Raw genomic sequence first — 18,989 nt, forward strand, 5'->3', positions numbered from 1 at the left:
CGTCAGACATCCAGTCGCTTACCCAGCACGCATACGGAGGTCCCTACCGTCGCCTTCCAAACAATTATCTTTGGTATCATGCGGCAACTTTTCAAAGAGATTGAAGAGAATTCGGAGAGAGCACGCGTATTTGCGCAAGAGTGCTCATCAACACTATCACCTCGGGATCTCCAGGCGATTGCACAGTTTCAGGGACAGCTTGGATCCCCAAACACACTCGGGGGAGACCCTCCATACCCTGTGGCCGAGAACATGGAGATTTCTCGTCGGAATGTCCTCTACGAAGACGGCTGTTTTGATCGCGAGGGGACGGAGAACGCATTTGTAAGTTGTCCCAGAAGCAACCCGGATTGGGAACTAACCCGAGCAGCGACGGCTTTTTCAAGCTGTTGAGAAGACAGCTAAGGGAATGGACCTTATAAAACTAAAGAGATATGCGAGTGAAAGCTTGAGAGAAATGGACGAAGATGCCACGGCGAGAACGAGCATGTAATAATATAAACTCGTCTTCTAACACTGGCTACTGCTACCTTGCGCCGTAGCTACATTGCTGTACGCCGTCGCAGTAGAGAACACTACAAAATAGATCATTGAAATTAAAGTTGGAGGTCGCCTGTCTATGACCTCTTTTTGCGGAATTCGCGAGGAATCCTGAACTACCCGTGCCACGCCCCACTTTATTTGGAATTCGCAAGCTCCCACCTCCTAAAGTTGGTGCTCACCACCAGTATCCCCACACCACCGGAATACCCAGAATTTCGACTCCCCGACTTCAGCATCCCTATATCTTAACCAATTCACGATCTCGTCGATAGCCGAAATGGAAGCACGTGTACAAAACGCTCTTCGATATATTGAAAATTTTCCCGGTGCTAAAGTCGCAACCGTAGCGCGAGAATTCGGTGTAACACGTGATCGATTGCGATACCGTCTTCAAGGCCGACCTCCTAAAACTGGCCAGCGAGCTAGAAATACGAGGCTTTCCGAACCAGAAGAGAAGGCCCTATGTCGCTATATCGATCGTTTGGATAATATAAACCTTGCGGTACGCGTCGAGTTCGTTACTGACGCGGCAAACTGTATCTTGCGCGAGCGGTCTAGCCAGCGCGACGCTCCTACCGTGGGGCCAAACTGGACTTCTCGCTTCTTAAAGCGTCACGGCTACTTCAAAAAGCGCCAAAAAAGGCTTCAAGCAGAGCGCCAAGTCTCCGAGAATCTTACACGAGTTAACCAGTATTTCCAGCATCTTCGGCAGGTTATCCAAGACAATGGTATACCTCCTGAGGATATCTGGAATATGGACGAGACTGGTTTTCGCATCGGGGTTGGAAAAGACCAGCTGATTGTGACAAAACGGAGGAGAGCTCATTATTTTGGCATTCCTGAGAATAGGAATCCGCTACTGCGATCGAAGCTATCTCGGCGAATGGGGAGGTTGTTCCGGCTTTTTTGATACTCGCTGGCCAGATGCACATGGCTTCATGGTATCAAATACCTGAGCTAGATCCTGACACAGTTATTCGACCCACGCCTACTGGTTACTCAAACGACGTGATTAGTCTGGAGTGGCTCCAGCATTTTGACAAGCACTCGGAAAAAAGCTCAAGAAGCTCGAAGCGACTTCTAATTCTTGATGGTCATGGCTCTCACCATACCAGGCAGTTCATTGAATACTGCGACAACCACAATATTATTCCCTTCGGCATGCCGCCTAATCTCACGCATGCACTTCAGCCTTTGGACGTTGTCGTTTTCCAGCCCCTAAAGCACTATCACGCCAAGGCTTTAGATGTCATGGTTCGAGATGGCCTCGTCAACATAACCAAGCTTGAGTTTCTCTCCTGCATTCAACAAGTACGATTGCATGCTTTCAAGGAGAGTACTATACGCTCCGCATTTCGCAAGACAGGAATCTTCCCATTCAATCCACAAGTAGTACTTCAATGTTTGGAAGCTCGTCAAGCCACGACACCCACACCTCCTCCCAATTCAGGACCACACTCCTCACCTTTCGAGACACCATTGACTCTACGACAAATAAACAAGGTAGCGGACAAATTAGATCTCGTCCTTGAAGACGATAAAAGCCTGGATCCCGACTTTTCTCACGATCTCAGTCGATTTATTCGAGGATCGCTATCTCTGGCGACTGAGCTCGTGCAGACTAAAAGGGACTTGGGACGAACCAAAATGGCGGAGCGGATCCAAAACAACGTAAGGCTATGAAGAATATACAGTTACAATCAGGAGGAGTATTGTCAGTGGCCCAAGGACGGGAAATGGTGCAACAAAGGGGAGATGATCAGATTGCTAAAGCAAGGAAGGTAGTAGAAGACGCGGAGAAAAAGGCGCATAACGCACGCAAGCGATGGTTTGAGGAAGCAGCAAAAAAGGCACGCCAATGGAGGTTCAGGAAGGTTAGAACGAGTGGAAGTACGCGATTCTGAGCGTGGTACGCGGTGGTTGAAGCGATTCTAGGTCGGGGAGTCGAAATTCTGGGTATTCCGGTGGTGTGGGGATACTGGTGGTGAGCACCAACTTTAGGAGGTGGGAGCTTGCGAATTCCAAATAAAGTGGGGCGTGGCACGGGTACTAAGCATTCCGCGCCAGACAATGTCACACTCTCCATTGTACTTCGTAAGTCGCTGCCCCTCGATCGGCTGGGGTGGACAGTCAGCGAGGCGCATGAGGACGTGCGCATGAGGACGTGTAGTTATTTGAGACGCCGAAATGCATATCCAACCGTCACCTGTCCAAATATCCGTGAAGGCTGCAAGGGCTGCGCCATGGTTTGCATGCGTCTCGAGTGATTGGAGCCGCTGGAGCAATTCTTCCAGCTCTTCCCCCCAACTCTCTATGACTTGTTAATTTCGCATTTCTCGTTCTCTTACACGCTCACAGATATTCTACTTGGAGACGCTTATTTTTACCATCCTTTCCCCGTTCATTAGTCAAGGAGGGCGGCCCCAAACAAGCTTGCAAGCCAAATGTCAACCCTCGCGGTAAGTGACATCAACCCAGGTGATACCGTAAACTGGAACGGCCTTAACTAACAGCAGAGTCCCTTTCTCTTTCTCTGCTCTAGCGCGAGAACAAATTAGCCCGAATTCGAGACAACCAGAAGAGATCGCGCGCCCGACGGAGAGAGTATGTCCAGGACCTCAAACGGCGACTCAGAGAATACGAGACTCAGGGCATCGAGGCCTCTACCGAGGTCCAGATGGCCGCGAGAAGAGTAGCCGAGGAGAACAAGCAGCTCCAGGAGCTCCTCAACAGGCATGGCATTAGCGACGACCAAATAACCCGTTTCTTGCAGTCGGGCACCTTGCCACTTGATTCCAACCAAGGCAACCCTTTCACGCCGACGACCCTAGTGCCGCTGTCCAGTCGCTACAACGGCTCCTGATGCCGCGACAACTGGCCAGTCTAGATGAAGACTTCTCCCTATATTTGTCGGGACAGTCGATTCGGAACCCCTCCACCACCGAGGGGTCGACGACAAGTTCGTCCGTCTGGGAGCCGTCGCAGCTCGTGACGTCCTCGTACGGCTATCAACATCACATGGGCGTGGCTACTGCAGTCATGGCATCGGCTGTTCATTCTCCGTATCCACCGACAACCCCATTGAGTCGCGCGAGCACCACGCGACAAGGCTGCGTCTATGGCGGGCAACCGTCCCCGTCGATGCACGACAGTCCCGGCCAAGCCATGGTAACAACACAGCCTACGTCTACTGGCGGCCGTACGGTAATGCACTTGCATTATTCTGTGCCGACTTATCCAAACGCAGTGGTACCGCATTATGATTCCCTAGGAGCACCTGCTGACACGCGTTGACGAGGGCCTGCAGGGCGTATCGCCGATTCCATTGGTTGTTTTAAATATATATTGAAGATTGGCACTGTTGGCCATGCCCTTACCGATTCACTAAAGCTTTTTGATATCCTTCTGTCTGTGGACCAGGGAAGCCCCGTTAGGGAGGACCTGGAAAAGGGATTCCTGGCCTCTGTAGCAGTAACGCATCAGGACTTCCTGAGTAAGGAAAGCTACCCCTTTATGCGTGGGCACAGCCAAGTATGCACGGGTAGAGCCCCATACTCAGGAGGTCTCCAGAACTCCCTAAGGCCTCCTGTATAAATAGCCCCTTCAGACTGCCCCTTTAGAGATAGAACATGCATCTTGAATCTAGCTGTGGTGACCCCCTTTTTCCGATGTGTATTGACACAACATTTCACCAACACCGTCATATAAGAGTAGAACAGACTTCCCGATTCCCTGTCGAGCTTCATTGTAGCCCCTGATGTGAGCTCCAGCAAATCATCTCGTGAGTCACAGCAGTGCGACTCTAGCCGTCTAGTGGCATCTATCTGCCCGGTTTACTCATGCGCCTTCCTCCTCTGTCGGAACTGTGATCTACTAGTGCTTGGCTGATGCCTGCAAGCCGCCCCTAAGAGAGAATGCCTAGCAATTGGCCTTACTCTTTGGCCACCCTTCCATCAGATAATGCTCATCCTTGGCTGGAACACCGTCAGATTCTGCATCTATGCGCCGGTCATCCGACTCATCCCCTCTCTAACGTCATCAGCAAGCCAACTACCAAGCAAGAGTAGGGACAGACTTCCAAAGTGATTAGGTGGTCTTAGGTCAGACTAGCCCACAGGATCCCCGTAGTGAGGGTCAGGGGGTGGACCTGAGGCAGGTTCACCCCCTGATCTCTACTCCCTCAGCTTAGTCCGAAGCAGGGCAATACATATTGAAGTAACGGAAAGTGGCGAGGCTTGCAGGAGGCTGCCTGCGTGGCAAGGGCAGGATGCTCACGTCGGGATTAACAGCTTCAAGGAGCGGGTCAAGTTGGTGAACAGGTGGTTGCACGACGTGATGGTCACATTGCGTCTCCAATCTGCAAGGCATGGTCGGTCGCATCTCGGAGAGGATTCGTAGGAAGGAAGGTCGGCCCCAGGATCGTGCCCGGGGAAGCCGGTATGACCAGAGGGCGGTCTGAGGGGCGGTCTCGACTCGGGCTAGAGCCGGCGTAGCTACCCGCTCCGTGGTGTCGTTGGCTGGGATATTTAACGCCGGGGAGAAGGGGGTGTAGGGGGAAAGTTTGCAATGGAGGGGGCGTGGGAGAGGTGCAAGACGACGATGAGGCCGGATTCTGGCCACTTGATGCACCTCATATTGCCTTGTTGCTCTAGCCTGTAGCATCAGCGAGATATACTGTATCCTGCACGGCTGAATGAAAGAGACGTGCAAAGAGGCTGGGAAGGCGAAATTGACAGGGAAGGATGGGTGCGACGGGAACCGCGATGCCCATATCGGCACAACGGGAGTAAGTAGTACCTCAATGAGACATGCGTTGCATTTGGGACAAGAACTGGGCGTAATGGTTGGAGTTGTTGGTTACCTCCAATCATCCAGCCAGCCCCTGACGACCGTGACGCGCGCACTGCAATACAACCGTGGTTCTCTCCAAGTCAGGGAAGCTTTGCATCGCCAGCTCTGTTCTCATCCACTCGCCATCGATCACAGGCTTCATTTCCCGCCTCCATTATTTCCAAATTTCACTCTACTATGTGCTCTATTTTTTGAGCAAAATATGACAACATGGCACGACAAGGACGGCGACAACAAAACGACGGAAGAAAGCCAAAGCGGACGCGGAGCAAATCTTCTCGAATTAGGGCCCCCGGGAAGACTACAGCCACCTCTAGATGTGCTGATGGTCTATTCGACGAGGACATGGACGTTCAAGACGGACTTCCGCCTTGCCATGGTCCGAAGTTGCATCCCCTCTGCACTCGCCAACGCATCGATCACCTGGAAAGATATGCTCGATGACCACTTGGAACCATATTCGGGCCACTCTGAGATCATGGCACATGTTTTCAAGGTTGAGATCGAGTCTAAGCACTACGCTTTGAAGGTGGTAAGTAGTGGTGAGGAGCTGTGGCAGCTCGAGAGGTTAACTATGCCTTAGTTTATGCCGTACGATATTTAGTATGACTACCACCAATTTTACACTGCGGGTATCCGCTGCACTGAAGAAGAGTTGGAATGGCATGTTATGCCCTTTTACTCAGAATGCCGCGCATACGGTCGAATCAAGCAGGCGCAAGACAGGCGATTACTGCCGCATCAAGTTGCAGTTCCATGCCACGGCTTTATTTCCACTTGGAGGAAAAGACATCCGAAAACTGGAGGATGAGTGGAACCTTGATTTCAGTGTTGAACAGGACAACGCCCTAGAAACACCAATCCGTCCGATCTATGCCATTGTTGAAGATCTTGCAAGTGCAGGTTCCGGGTCAGTGTCAAAAGCTTGCCGCGCAACCTACGAGATCTGCGATCTTTACACTCGATGGGGATATTTGTCCGTGATATAAAGGAAGATAACTATAGAGATGGGAAGCTTGTTGATTTCGGAACTGCTTGGACTGAACCGCACGTTATATTGAACCACTACGATAGGTGTATGCATTTTGATGCGGTGGAGGAGAGGGTGGGGGATTTGGCGATGTTTGATGATATGGCCAACGGGCAACGGCATCGCTAACCTTCGCAAGGTCAGCGCCATGAAGAACCGGGACTACTGTCATAAGTTGCCCAGTCGTCTAAAGGATTCGGACGAGTTTAAAAGCCTATAGCGGCGTGTAACAAGCATTGGGCCGGCTATGCTTTTTATCAATGTCGTGAAGGACGATGACTTGAGAAGCGAATCTTGCTTAGGTGCAAGGTCGGAAGGCATGGCTTCCCGCAGTCGCAGGAGGAGCCTATTCCGCACCACCTGTCGAAGGCGCCCTGTATGTCCATCATGATCAACGTGGCAATATCGCCCTGGTCGTGAAGCAATGCTAACGCTAGGTCGAGCGCTGAGCATTTGGGCAGGCCACCGCGTGCTGGCTGTGGATGGCCCTTTGCGTGATCGCGACCCAGGCCAGACGGCGGGCTATCAGACGCTCGAGTCCTTGCCGAGGCAGGCCAGGAGGAGATGGGCCTCCAGCCTCTTGGGCAGATAAGTCCCTCCTGCCCGGTTTGGGGATCATCACTACCTCCGCCAGGCGGTAGCAGACCGGGTGGTGGCCCTGGTGTATGCAGCCCTTATACAATTCCCTCACCGCTTCGCCGATGTGGCTCCAGATCCGACGCAACATCCGAACTGTGATGCCGTCGACTCCCGGGGAGATGTTTCCAGTGGAAGTGCACGAGTGAGCCGCGTCGGCGAGCACGACGCTGCAGTCGAGGGTCCTCTGCCGGACCTCCGGCGCCTAGGGGTCCGTGATGTCGTCTGCAGTCACGCGCCTCTCCAGGATCTCTGTCCGAAGCACGTTTGCCTTCTCCGTCTGGGTCTCATAGAACGTTTTGTGAGTTGTGACGGTCACGGACTGAGCCAGAAGGCTGTGGACTCTATTACGAAGATTCTACTCTGAAGAAGAGAAAGGAGAACAGAACAATACAGCCGGGTGTCCTCTCCCTAAATATGTCTTCCGTACGTGTGGGCCGTGGCTTAACAACATGTGGGTCATGTACGCAAACGGGGTGTGACGGTGCTCAACGAAAGCCGTCACACGTTTCGCCTACTTGTATAGGCGGCCTGAACGGACTCGCCTTCTCGGCCACCGCATGATATTGCATACATCATCGTCACTCTCGGCGCCTTCCAGAACCATATTGACTTGCTGATATTGCTGAGAACCGATATTCCTTACGGCGTACTTTTCGATCTTGGTGAGCCGCACGAGTTGGCCGTGTGAGCGCCTGGGTCTGGCAGGGTACTCCTTATGGTCGGTCTGTCGGAAAGGGTTCGGCGCAGTTCGCGCACCTCTGCGGGTGCTTGCAGTCGTTATCACGGTGGTCTTTCCCGCCACATCGTCGGCGGGCCTGCTTTCGGTCGCAGGCGTAGCGGGAGTGGTGATCCCAATCTTGGCGATCAGTCGGGCTAGTCGGCTGGTGCCCAAGAGCCGCCACCTCCTCTGTATCGCCGCCTCGAAGGACACAGTCATCGTCACAGTAGGCTGGTCGCGACGGAGCGTTCGGAGTGTCTCTTAGCAACATGGAGCATCAATTGGTTCGGCGCCTGTCTGGGGCTTGATCCCTTCTTTGATAGCTTGGCCAGTCCACGGCGGCCCCCCAGATATCCGTGAGCTGCCTCGGGCAGTCAGCCACAGCGTAAGTGTGCCACTTCTGGAAGCCTTCAACCGCTCCGAGGCGGGCCGGGCCGCCCAGTCGTCCTGCCGTTCCACAAGCAGGTCCCTCGCCTCCCGGTCTGAGGCCCGAATAGCCCATCCAGTCTTCACCCGGGCGATCTGTGGCATGCGTTCTATCCCTAGGTTGAGAGTCTTAGCTACGTGAGCTCTGATGGCATGTCCCTGGTAGCCCCATGCTGGGGGAGTAACGAAACATGCACGGACGATTTCGAATCATGCACGGAGACTTAAACCCCATTTGGAAGAGGGACCCGCCCACAACAATTTGGCGCGCGCCTCCCAACGCCGTGGCCGCCTCGTCGCGCCTACCACTGGCACCGAATAGTGGCTGCTTTACGCTTAGCCTTCCCGGAAGTCTTGCTGTTTGCAACGTTAACGACGTAGCCTTGATCTTGCTGATCATTCCGAAGTGCCTCAAGAGCCTCGGAATATGTGCAAAAAAGTGTGTCCTGGATAGATATAGGCTCAGGGCCTGAGCCCTCGATCGTAGTCATCGTGGCGGCGGCGGCGGCGGCGGCGTTGGCTACAGTGGCCGCGGCAGCCATCGCGTTGGGAACGCGCGCGCCAAATTGTTGTGGGCGGGTCCCTCTTCCAAATGGGGTTTAAGTCTCCGTGCATGATTCGAAATCGTCCGTGCATGTTTCGTTACTCGAATCAATGTGTAGGTATTCAATTAGATTCCGCCTCCTCCGAACTTTTTCTTGTCTTTGCCCCTGACGACATGGGCGGGGAAAAAAAATTTGCGGCCTAATCTTACCTCCGCAAAGCCCAAGCTTTTCCCAGAAGAGTCTAGCTGCGTTGGCAGAGTCACGGTACTTTACAACTCGGGAACGGCGCGAGGCTATTTGCATGTGACTTATGTAATTCTTGTGCGCAGTCCGGCGGCTGATCGCAGTCCAGTTCCCGAACAGCAACTACGGGAGGGCACTATTGGCTAAAAGGTGACCAAGGAGAGCCTTGAGCAATGGGGGGAGAAATTGCACGCGAACATTGAGTATTGAATGGGTCTGTGAGCTGCCCGGCTAGAGGTAGACAAACGAAGGGAACATATTGGAGCTAAACTTTAAAGAGAGGCATTTAAACCGAATAGGCAGCCTTCGAAACTCGTCACCCTCCGGTAGGGTTGCTGTTGCTGATATACCATCTACCTTCTCAGTTGATAGGGTCCATGTACCCTTGCAGCATGGTCACTGTGCTCTCCTCCACGATTCCCTCACTCACAAGACGCCATAACACCCTTATCACCCAACCCTGACAGTTCTCTGTTACTGCGGCCCGATTCACAGCGCGCGGCGCCGGCTCTGCGCGGGCCACACGGTCTACCCTTGCAAACTGGGAGTCGCTGAGGCTTGCGTTCAGAACTTGGTGCCAGGCAAAGGACGCAGAGTTTAAGATGTCAGTATTTGAAGCGTGCTGGTGTCGCATAAGCTCTGCGTCACCTTTGACCTGCCCAGACTTGCAAATAGATAAATCAAATCAAATCCGGGGTCCAATTTGATTTGATTTGGATAGCAAAATCATGGATCTGATTTGATTTGATTTGATTTGAATCGATTTGGATCTCATTTGGATATCTGGATAGCCCCACTTTTTTCCCACGACAAAATACATTGAGCCGCTCCTATAAGGTCCGCTTTGATAAGGTCCGCTTTGAGGCGGCCTCTCTGAGCTGCGGCCATCTGTCCGGCAAGGCTAAATATTCTCTCCGGCTCTGAAGACATCGCCGGAATGGAAAAGAGGTCGATTGCCATTCGCGACAGGCGTGGATATTGGCGTCTGCGGAGAAGCCAGTACTGGATGGGATTGTCCACAAGACAATCGCCCGGATCGGTACTGCCCACCCATTCTGCGTACTCGTCACGCATGGAGGACGGTGAGGGCGCAGGTTGGGCGCCAAGTTTCCTAATTGAGGTCATGAAGTCATCTAGGTCCGTTGTCTTCCTTGCAGCTGTGGGCTCCTCGGGTATCGTATCTTGCTCGACCGCGAGGGTTCGGTACTCCTCCCATATGCGCCATTGCAGCAGTCAAGTGCAGAGCTGTCCCATTTTGGCCATCGGCTACAAATATCTCCCCCCGTAATATGGCAGACGCACCCAAAGATATATTTCACGATCAAACGTGTCAGGTAAAACACAAAAAGAAAGCTTGGTGACACGGCCTGGAAAAGCAACTGCCCGTAATTAGCGACCGCTCTAGGCCAGGCAGGGCTGGCTCCCCAAAACTATTGGCCCAGGTCGCCATTGTGGGGCGTATCCAAATAATCAGATATCCAAATAAATTTGGGTGTTGCGATTTGATTTGATTTGATTCAGCGCAGGGGCAATTTGATTTGATTTGATTTGGATAAATTTGATTTGATTTGATTTGATTTGATTATGATTTATCTATTTGCAAGTCTGGACCTGCCAGACTTGGCCTCTTCCTGTTCCAGCGGAATCGGGTCGATGAGAGAACAAAGACCAATGCTTGGGCTCGTTTTCCGCCTGATATTGCACGACGACGGACAGGTAAAGGGTCGAAGGCTCCTCTTGGGCCACAGGGGCCTCGATTGCCGACCACTCACTGAGGGCTTTGCCCGTCTTCCGATCGACTTTGCGGGACCATTGTGAGCCATCCGAGTATGAGACGTACTCCCGACCACGATGCACAGCGTGGCTGACGACGGTGCGATTAGCATCTGCCATCCTGATGAGTGGTGGGGAGCGTGAAGGTAGTATTCTGGCACACTTTTGTGTGCATGTGCGTGCTTGTGTCGAGTGTGTTTATATATGTGTCTTTGGGATCTCAGCCAGTTGAAGTAGAGGAGGTTGAGAAGGCTATCTATTGAGCTTGCGCAATGATCCTAAGGCACTGGCTTTAAATAGCCGGCGGCCCGGCGAGAACTGATCGTTCATTTTCTTGAAGACTGCTGTTGGCAAGCATATAGTGTTCGACCGACCGTTTGCTTACGTGGTTTCGAACAACGGCCAGGATGCGCGCGTCTAACTTCTCCCACTCAGCTGCCTATCAGCTTTCGTGTTGGTGGGTGGTTCGTTGGCTCTGGCTTACGTGTAATCGGCTCAGCCCCGATCAATGAGGCCGGGAAAGCGGCCATAAGCACGTTGGTTTCAAACCTGCACCTCGCCCGGGGATTGAGAGGATGGTATGAATTCTTTGCTGAAACTCGCGCAGTCATTGGTGTCGCTTTTCAATGCGAGGTGCAGCGGCTCGATGATGATTGGTTTTACGCCACTTAGGTACTGTCAGCGGCACGGCTGACAGCACAGAAGAAGTAAAAGGGTGTTGGAATAGTCAATTGCTCACCTCCTGCACGGAAGAATGTTGGCCCTAGCCCGAGATGCTTGCTTTGTATGCTCTCTATCTCCTCTTTCTCTTTCACCCTCTACAGAAGAGAGAGAAGACAAGTCATGATCATAGCTATAATAGAGCTTCTTTGTGACTCGTCTGTGTATCGATACACGGTGACCTACCTTCAAGGGGCATAAAAGAGGTGAATTTAGTGATGCATGTCACAAGCTATCTACAGGGACGCAAGGGGCCCTTTATATAAGTACAGATACAGCTTGTGGCCTCAATTCTTTAGTTAAATGAGGCATTGAGAGGTTCCTGTACCTGACACTGGTACCTCATGCGTCTCTCAGCTAAGAGGGCATTTTCGGCACCAGGGGGGGGTAATTGCAGTCATGCCTTGACTTGGCTGACCCCCTCGTGGGGCTGTTGCATTACTCCCCTCAACAGGTACTTAGCGTAGGTGGTCCGAGCGCCAAGCCTTTGGCCTCAATCCATCCCCCAACCACAACATTCCGTCGTTCTTACCATACACGAGATCGCTACCCTCCTGCCAAATTACTCGTCCAGCGCGCAGACTGCTCGACAGCTGTCCAAACATGAGTGGTGATGAATCTGATGAATGTGAGGAACAACACACCAAGTCATTACATTTCACTTTCCCCTAACGCCTCTTCAGATGACCCGAATTTCGAGAAACGTCGAATTGCATGGCAGTTTGGATGCACAGTAAGCCTAATCCAGCCTGGAGTCGTGCTCAAGCAGGGCATCAAGGTTCGACCTTCGGAAGAGAGAGCGATGCGACTCGTCCAGGAGCACACTCCGGATGTGCCGATTCCCCGCGTCCATGGATCGCTTTACAGGTACAACGACGGCGCCCCATACTACGGTGAGCTGTTTATGGACTTTGTGCCGGGGAGGACTCTCAAATCGACATGGGCTGAGCTCGACGAGGCTTGCAAAGATCGCATCTGTCAAGATATATGGGATCTCGTTGCTCGAATTCGCTCTATACCACCTCCCGACGATTTGGGTCCTGGCCTTTACCGCACCGTCGACGGCTCTCCGTCTCGCGACCCTCTCCTCGGCAGTGGCAGCGATATTCCTCCGTGCGATTTGGATGATGATGCCCTACGGAATCGTATCTACGCCCGATACGTTACCTCTAATGGGCTTTCTTATCGTGACTGTGGGAACATGCCAGAGTTACTCCCGCGCTCCGACACTTCAGTCTTTACGCATGGCGACATCGGCCCTAGAAATATCATAGTGGATGAGAACTGCCATATCGCCGCTCTTCTTGATTGGGAATCTTCTGGCTGGTTCCCTGACTACTGGGAGTTTGCGCAGATGATGAAGTTCTGCGATCCGTTAGAGCACGAGTGGCAGAGATGGATGGACAGAACCAGGCCAGAGGTATGGGATATCAGGTTTATTCAAAAAGCAAGGCGGGTCTTGTTCTGAATGTCACTTTAGAGGGTCCTATATTATTATTATGGGTTCCCGATAGTATACTTCGTATTCGTTATCGTCTATATTAAAAATTGTAGCCTTCTATTCCTTTATCTAGGTTTTATATCTATTTAGTCGTCGAGTATCGGACTCTTGCACACAGCCTTATCGAACGGTAGGATATAAAGTAGTCGATTTATATATCTCCCTCTATAGCTATGCCACTCGACTTTTTGCCCTCTTAATCTATTCGGTCTTTTCCTTCTAAGTCTATTCTATAGGCCTACTTGTGGGAATGTATTAGTCTATTGTACTCATCTAGCTAGCTTACGTACACAGTCACGTGTGCTGCTGAGGACGGCTGAGGCCACATAACTAGCATCGTGGCCTCCTCCCCCTTTTCGATAGACAATCCTCATAGCATAATACGACACACCGGTTGAACGACGTTCCCAGTTTGTCTCATGCTCGAGCCCTGCCAACACTGATCAGTGATTGCAGTGACAATCACAGACAGCTAGGACAGAAGAGACAAATCGCTAACCTTCAAGATCGGCTGCAAGGCATCGGTTAAGGAAGGTTATTTGTGCTAAGTGGCTATCTCAGACTGCAAGGCATCTGGGAGAACCTACCAAGCTATTAATCGGCTGCAAGGCATCGATTAGTAGTGCGACCACATCGCCTAGCGACTTCTATTATCGGCTGCAAGGCATCGATCAACAGTTGTTACTAGACCCGACAAAGACGTATTTCGACAGCCAGATACGACTCCATCGTCTCATTCACTTGATCAACGATGACCCCGACCGACCGAGCTACGACTCCGAACGAGAGCGCCCAGCTCGAACAATTGAGCGAACGGATGCAAGGACTAGCTATCCAGACATCCGTATACGATAAAGTTGATGTTACCCTTTGGGGACAAGACATCAAACCTGACGAGGAAGATGAGATCGCAGTTACGACGTACGCCGCTAGGTTCATGTCCGATGCCCAATTCGAACGCCTAGAAGGAGACGACATCCTTGACCATTTTCAACAACACTTCGAAGGCTGGAACCAAGACATATGGAACCGGGTACATATGGACTACAAGAGAGCCCTTAGATTACTTCTAAGGAGACGTGGCATCTATACAGGACGGAAAAATGGCCCTTTTGCACCCCAATTCATCATGTTGCAAACTGCGGAGGACCGACCTGCATGGCCAGAACGAGAGTACATGGAGACCGATTTTGACATTGGGACAACCGCTCATAAGTTACGAGCAGCAGGATCAAAGGCTCTAACTTCTCCCCGAGGACCCCAATCGCCGCCGGTAGCAACATCTCGTTACGATCTTAACGAACAACAGCCCATTAAGACCTTAACGAAGCCACCTGCCCAGGAACCCATCACTGAGGCACTACCGATAACATCACCTCCCACGACTTCCGCTCCGACCCAAGATGCCCTTGACCCAACCTCTCTTACAGTTCATCCGACAACACACCGCTTCAAGCACCCCGAACTCGTCCAACCCGTCCACACCCCCCAACCCGAACTATTATCCGAGCCTATGTCCCTCGAGGCATACACAAAACTCCCACCGGATGATATCCCGAACGCCACCGTCGATGGCGACACACAGCAGAAATTCATGAAACTCTGGGACAAAGACAAGAACTACACAGGAGAGCCGTACGACCTCCTCGATGACAAGATCCGAATCTTCATGAGCATCTGCTACAACATCCAAGTGAAACCGTCACAATTTCACGCCCTTTTTCCCCGAATCCTCGCCGGAAGAGCACAAACGTTCTACATTGACAAGATCGAATGGACTACCACGTTTAGGAAGGCATACGATAGCATCAAACAACACTTTGACACGGAAGTTAACCACGTCCATTACTATACAGATTCAGGGATGGACATCTTACGAACGGGAATCGAATCGATAGATTCATTCGATGCCAAGTCTTACGAATATCGAATCGAATTTCTTGGCGTTCGATTCGATGTCGAATCTGCCACGGCCCCGTTCGATTCGCATCGAATCGAACGCGGAGTGCCTCGTTCGACGTTCGACAGCATCGAATCGAACGTGGCGTTTTTCGTTCGACAGACGAATCGAACTGAGGTGCATTTTAGTGCCCATCGAATCGAACGGCACCCAGGCGTTCGACCGAATTCGATCGAATCGATCGAATGAGTGATGCGGTTCGCGAAAATCACCGCGGAGAGCCTTTACGCGCGTCTTCTTAGACGCGTTAGTCGGCCCCTGTTGGTGCCTGACGCGACCAAGCGTGATTTGACCTCTATCGACCAAACTAGGTTAAGGCGCTAAGACATGTTAGTATGTACAGCTAAACCCCACACAACTACGTGACAGAATTAGTATCTTGCAACTCCAGCAAACATGCTCTACGGAAACTCATTGATGGCTGTTCTATAAAATCTATAAAATCATGACGAAACTCTAAAGTGCAGGGTCACCATAAGTTCCCATGGCGACGTTGTATACGTGCGATATGTTGGAACGAAATCTCAGTCATAGGTGGGATTGATACCATGGCGCCAGAGCTAAGAAATTCGACTATCTCACGAAGGTATAGGGTAGGTCTACCCAGTCACCCGGTTCCATCGATCGGAGTTTATTATACGTTTGCCCATCCTCTCTGTGTTTCGACGCCTGGGAAACAAGAAACTGGCCCATTTAGAGAAACTCTCCCGCAGAACTTGCATACCAGCATCTCAATCACAGTACCACAGCTAGAATGATATTTTGACCTTCGAATCGCATTTGTACAACTTTAACCGTGTCCTACAGGTCCTTCCAAAAATTTCCAAATATTCATCGCCATTGTCACTGTAACTCCTGCCCAAACCAAAACAGCCTCTAAGCCGATGTACAAGTGACTTCAAAACACTCCGCCAGCTCCATTCAAAGCTCTGTCGACCTCAAAGGAGTTCGAGGCCGATTCAGCGATGAGACGAGGATGGCACGAGAAAGGGCAGCCAAATGAAACGACTCGTCACACGCCACGATGATCTGTGCATTATTACGACACAAGCCAATGGGGGGCATTGGAAACCCTGATGAACAGGGGATATTCCAACAAGGTTGCCGGGTCTCATCGCGCCTCCGATTTGATTGGCTGCAAGCAGGGGCGGAGATGCCGTGCCTGACGCCTCGGAAGCCAGTCAAGCATCAACGCCGGAGGCCGGGACCATCTTGGCGGCAGCGACGGTCCATCGTCGTTTTTTGCATGGGTGACGGAAGCTCCTTTGATTCGTCCAAACCACTTTAGCCAATGCAACGGAGATTGCGGTGATGGGTTTTCTTCTCTACTTTCTTTTTCCCCTTCCCGGGACACGCGTTGGACGCGTTTATGCCTGCTTCGCCGAGCTTCGCTGCCATGATGGGGCATGAGTTGAGCGCCGGCGAAGCCTCGATGACTTCTACCTTCATCTGTCGGCGCGCTCGCTCAATTTGCATGATCGGATCAACGTTGTGATGTCATCCGAACCACTGTCAAGCCCATCCCCGTCGAATCGGTCAGGTTTGATTGAGCATGTGGGGTACTCGTCTTTACCACCCGCATCATCCCAAGGAACCTCGTTGCCGACGACTCCATCACCTCGTTCTCGCGGTACTGCTGCCGACTTTATTCAAGTAGATTGGACGCTCTGGGGCCGCCAAGAGTGGGCGAAATGGCCTGGATTCGAGCGATATACTGGCGGCCAGGACACGAGGGCGTGGTGGCAGCAATACGGGTATCGTGCTGAGGACCGGTCAACCTCGCGCCAGGGCAACAGGCTGAAGTGGATCTGCGCGGATTGCTTCGCTCGAGGCTTCAAGAAGAAGTCAGACTTCTGCTTCGTCTGCTCGACAGGAGCCGCTATCAAGAAGCACCTTCGTAACGCCCACGGAATTCTGGTAAGTGTGTGCCGTTCGGAGATATGCCAGCAACATGAGTGTTGACTTGGCAGGCCCCAAACGACGTTGCAGGAGGCGTGCGAGCCTCATCTTTGGACGGCCGGCCCATCACACACTTCATTGGTGCCGACTTCAACAACCCGCACGACCAGTTCCTTGTCAGCAAGCTGCGGGGAAGATTCAACAGCAAAGGGCTTCGGGTGCTCCTACTTGACTGGATCACATACCATAATCTGCCATTTGATATCGTCAACACAGAGAGGTTCCAACGGCTCCTTCTCTACGGCAATCCGCTCCTTGATGCGACTCATATCCCATCTGGGAAGACGCTACTTCGCATGCTCGAATCTGAATACAGGGGTGCCGTCGGGCCCGTAACGGAAGTACTTCGCACCGCTCGATCCCAGGTTCACTTCTCTTTCGACGGCTGGACATCTCAGTCCTACACTGCATTTCTGGGCATCAATGCTCAGTTCATTGATCACAACTTTGCTCAACACCGCATCCTCCTTGGGCTGCGACCTCTCTTGGGTAAGCATAACGGTGCCTCGCTTGCCGATGAGGTCGCCGATACACTGGCATTCTGGCAAGTCAACAACCCGGACACGGTCGGCTACTTCACGCTGGACAATGCTGCCAACAATGACACCTGCATGGAAGACCTTGCCTTTGAGCACGGCTTCTCACCCGAAGAGCGACGGATCCGCTGCGCTGCACATATCCTCAACCTCTGTGTGCGGGCAATGCTGTACGGTTCGAAGCAGGAGAATTTTGCTGCAATTGTTGCTGCCGATGGGGATGATCTAGATGACGACGAGGAGCAAGTTGATCAAGCTATCGACGAGGCCCTAAATGGAGAGATGAAGGACGGTACGGACGAAGACCCAGGAGCAAACACTGCCGTTGACATCCCAGAAGAGGACCCCATATCGTCTCACCCGGCTCCGGACGAGATCAATGCTGCCAGCTTCAGGGAGTACAGTCAGAACGGCGCGCCCGGAATGCTTCATCACATCGGTCTTCAGCTGCGAAACACACAGCTGTACGAACAGTTTCTTCAGTCTCAACGCAAGGAATCCGGGCATGGAACAACACTTCACTGGGCCTTCAACAATGCCACCCGGTGGAACTCGGACATGCGTATGATGGAACGGGCTCTTCGACTCCGCCAGGCGCTCAATACCTTCTTCAATGACGTTCAAAATCGGTGGGAAACGGAGGGCCTCTATGACCGAACGAAGCCGGCAGTTCTGCAGTGCCGCTTGAGTGTGTACGACTGGAAAGTTATCGAGGTACTTGTCAAGCTTCTCAAGCCGTTCGAGATTGCCACCAAGCAACTTCAGGGCAATGGTATTCCCGGCGGTAGGTCCACATGTGGCAGTTTCGATGAATACTTCCCCGTCTTTGAGATTTTGCTTGACCACCTCGAAAGTGCTATCGAAGGCACAATCTTCGAAGAGGTTGAGGATCCAGTGACTAGGGAGAAGAAGGACGTCGAAGTAGCCATTTATGACGGGCTCGATAGCAGGACCCGCAGGTTGCTCAAGGTCTATATCAAGCTCGGATGGAAGAGAGCATCGAGCTCCGTGTCCTTGGCCAACAGGTCCGGTACCGCAGCCGCGTCCTCTAGGTCAGGCTCCGCCTCCTGATCTTCCTCCTCCGGTCTTACATCGGCAGCCTCCACCTGGCTTTGGGGAATGGCGTCCACCACATTGCCGTCCTCGGGCAGTTGGCTCAGTCGCTCGTTGTCGATGACGATGCATCGGTATCCAGGATGGTGATGGCGGAGGTAGTCAAGCCATATCATAACCGCCTGGCGGCGCACACGGAACTGACGGGTAAATTGCCGGCTTAGATTGGCGTGTGATGACGTGTTGGCAGGACGCAGCAACACCGTGTTTAACTCCCGTGGCAGAAGTGGGAGCTGGTTGTACACCAAGCCAACCTCACGAAGAAAGTGAACGACATGCCCCCGATACTTGTACTGCTGGCCTCGCACCAGCATGATGTTCACATGGACGTGGACGCGAGCGATCAATGACTCTTCTGTAGGCGTGAGCTCAGGCAATCGTGTCGGTACGGGACCAAAGTCAAGTTGATTTTCGGCAGAGAAGAAATAAGGC

At 52.3% G+C, this 18,989-nt stretch overlaps 4 protein-coding genes across 4 annotated transcripts; 3 read left to right on the forward strand and 1 right to left on the reverse strand.

Moving 5' to 3' along the window:
* Positions 1 to 6,857: 6,857 nt before the first annotated feature.
* HRG_01492 (uncharacterized protein) lies at positions 6,858 to 8,000 on the reverse strand (the record flags this gene model as incomplete). Its single annotated transcript, XM_044859963.1, has 2 exons — positions 6,858 to 7,265; positions 7,635 to 8,000. The coding sequence occupies 2 exons, from the start codon at positions 7,998 to 8,000 to the stop codon at positions 6,858 to 6,860; spliced, it is 774 nt and encodes a 257-aa protein (XP_044726363.1).
* Positions 8,001 to 12,290: 4,290 nt separating this feature from the next.
* On the forward strand, positions 12,291 to 12,956 carry HRG_01493 (phosphotransferase enzyme family domain-containing protein; the record flags this gene model as incomplete). Its single annotated transcript, XM_044859964.1, has 2 exons — positions 12,291 to 12,675; positions 12,724 to 12,956. 2 exons carry the CDS (start codon positions 12,291 to 12,293, stop codon positions 12,954 to 12,956), a joined length of 618 nt encoding a protein of 205 aa, XP_044726364.1.
* Positions 12,957 to 14,502: 1,546 nt separating this feature from the next.
* HRG_01494 (uncharacterized protein) lies at positions 14,503 to 15,138 on the forward strand (the record flags this gene model as incomplete). The annotated part of the gene is made up of 1 exon (XM_044859965.1): positions 14,503 to 15,138. One exon carries the CDS (start codon positions 14,503 to 14,505, stop codon positions 15,136 to 15,138), a length of 636 nt encoding a protein of 211 aa, XP_044726365.1.
* Positions 15,139 to 16,640: 1,502 nt separating this feature from the next.
* HRG_01495 (Ribonuclease H-like protein) lies at positions 16,641 to 18,515 on the forward strand (the record flags this gene model as incomplete). Its single annotated transcript, XM_044859966.1, has 3 exons — positions 16,641 to 16,688; positions 16,738 to 16,866; positions 16,920 to 18,515. 3 exons carry the CDS (start codon positions 16,641 to 16,643, stop codon positions 18,513 to 18,515), a joined length of 1,773 nt encoding a protein of 590 aa, XP_044726366.1.
* Between the last annotated feature and the right edge of the window lie 474 nt (positions 18,516 to 18,989).

This window comes from Hirsutella rhossiliensis (genome assembly GCF_020360975.1).
Source record: "Hirsutella rhossiliensis strain HR02 chromosome Unknown scaffold00001, whole genome shotgun sequence".
Lineage (NCBI taxonomy): Eukaryota > Fungi > Ascomycota > Sordariomycetes > Hypocreales > Ophiocordycipitaceae > Hirsutella > Hirsutella rhossiliensis.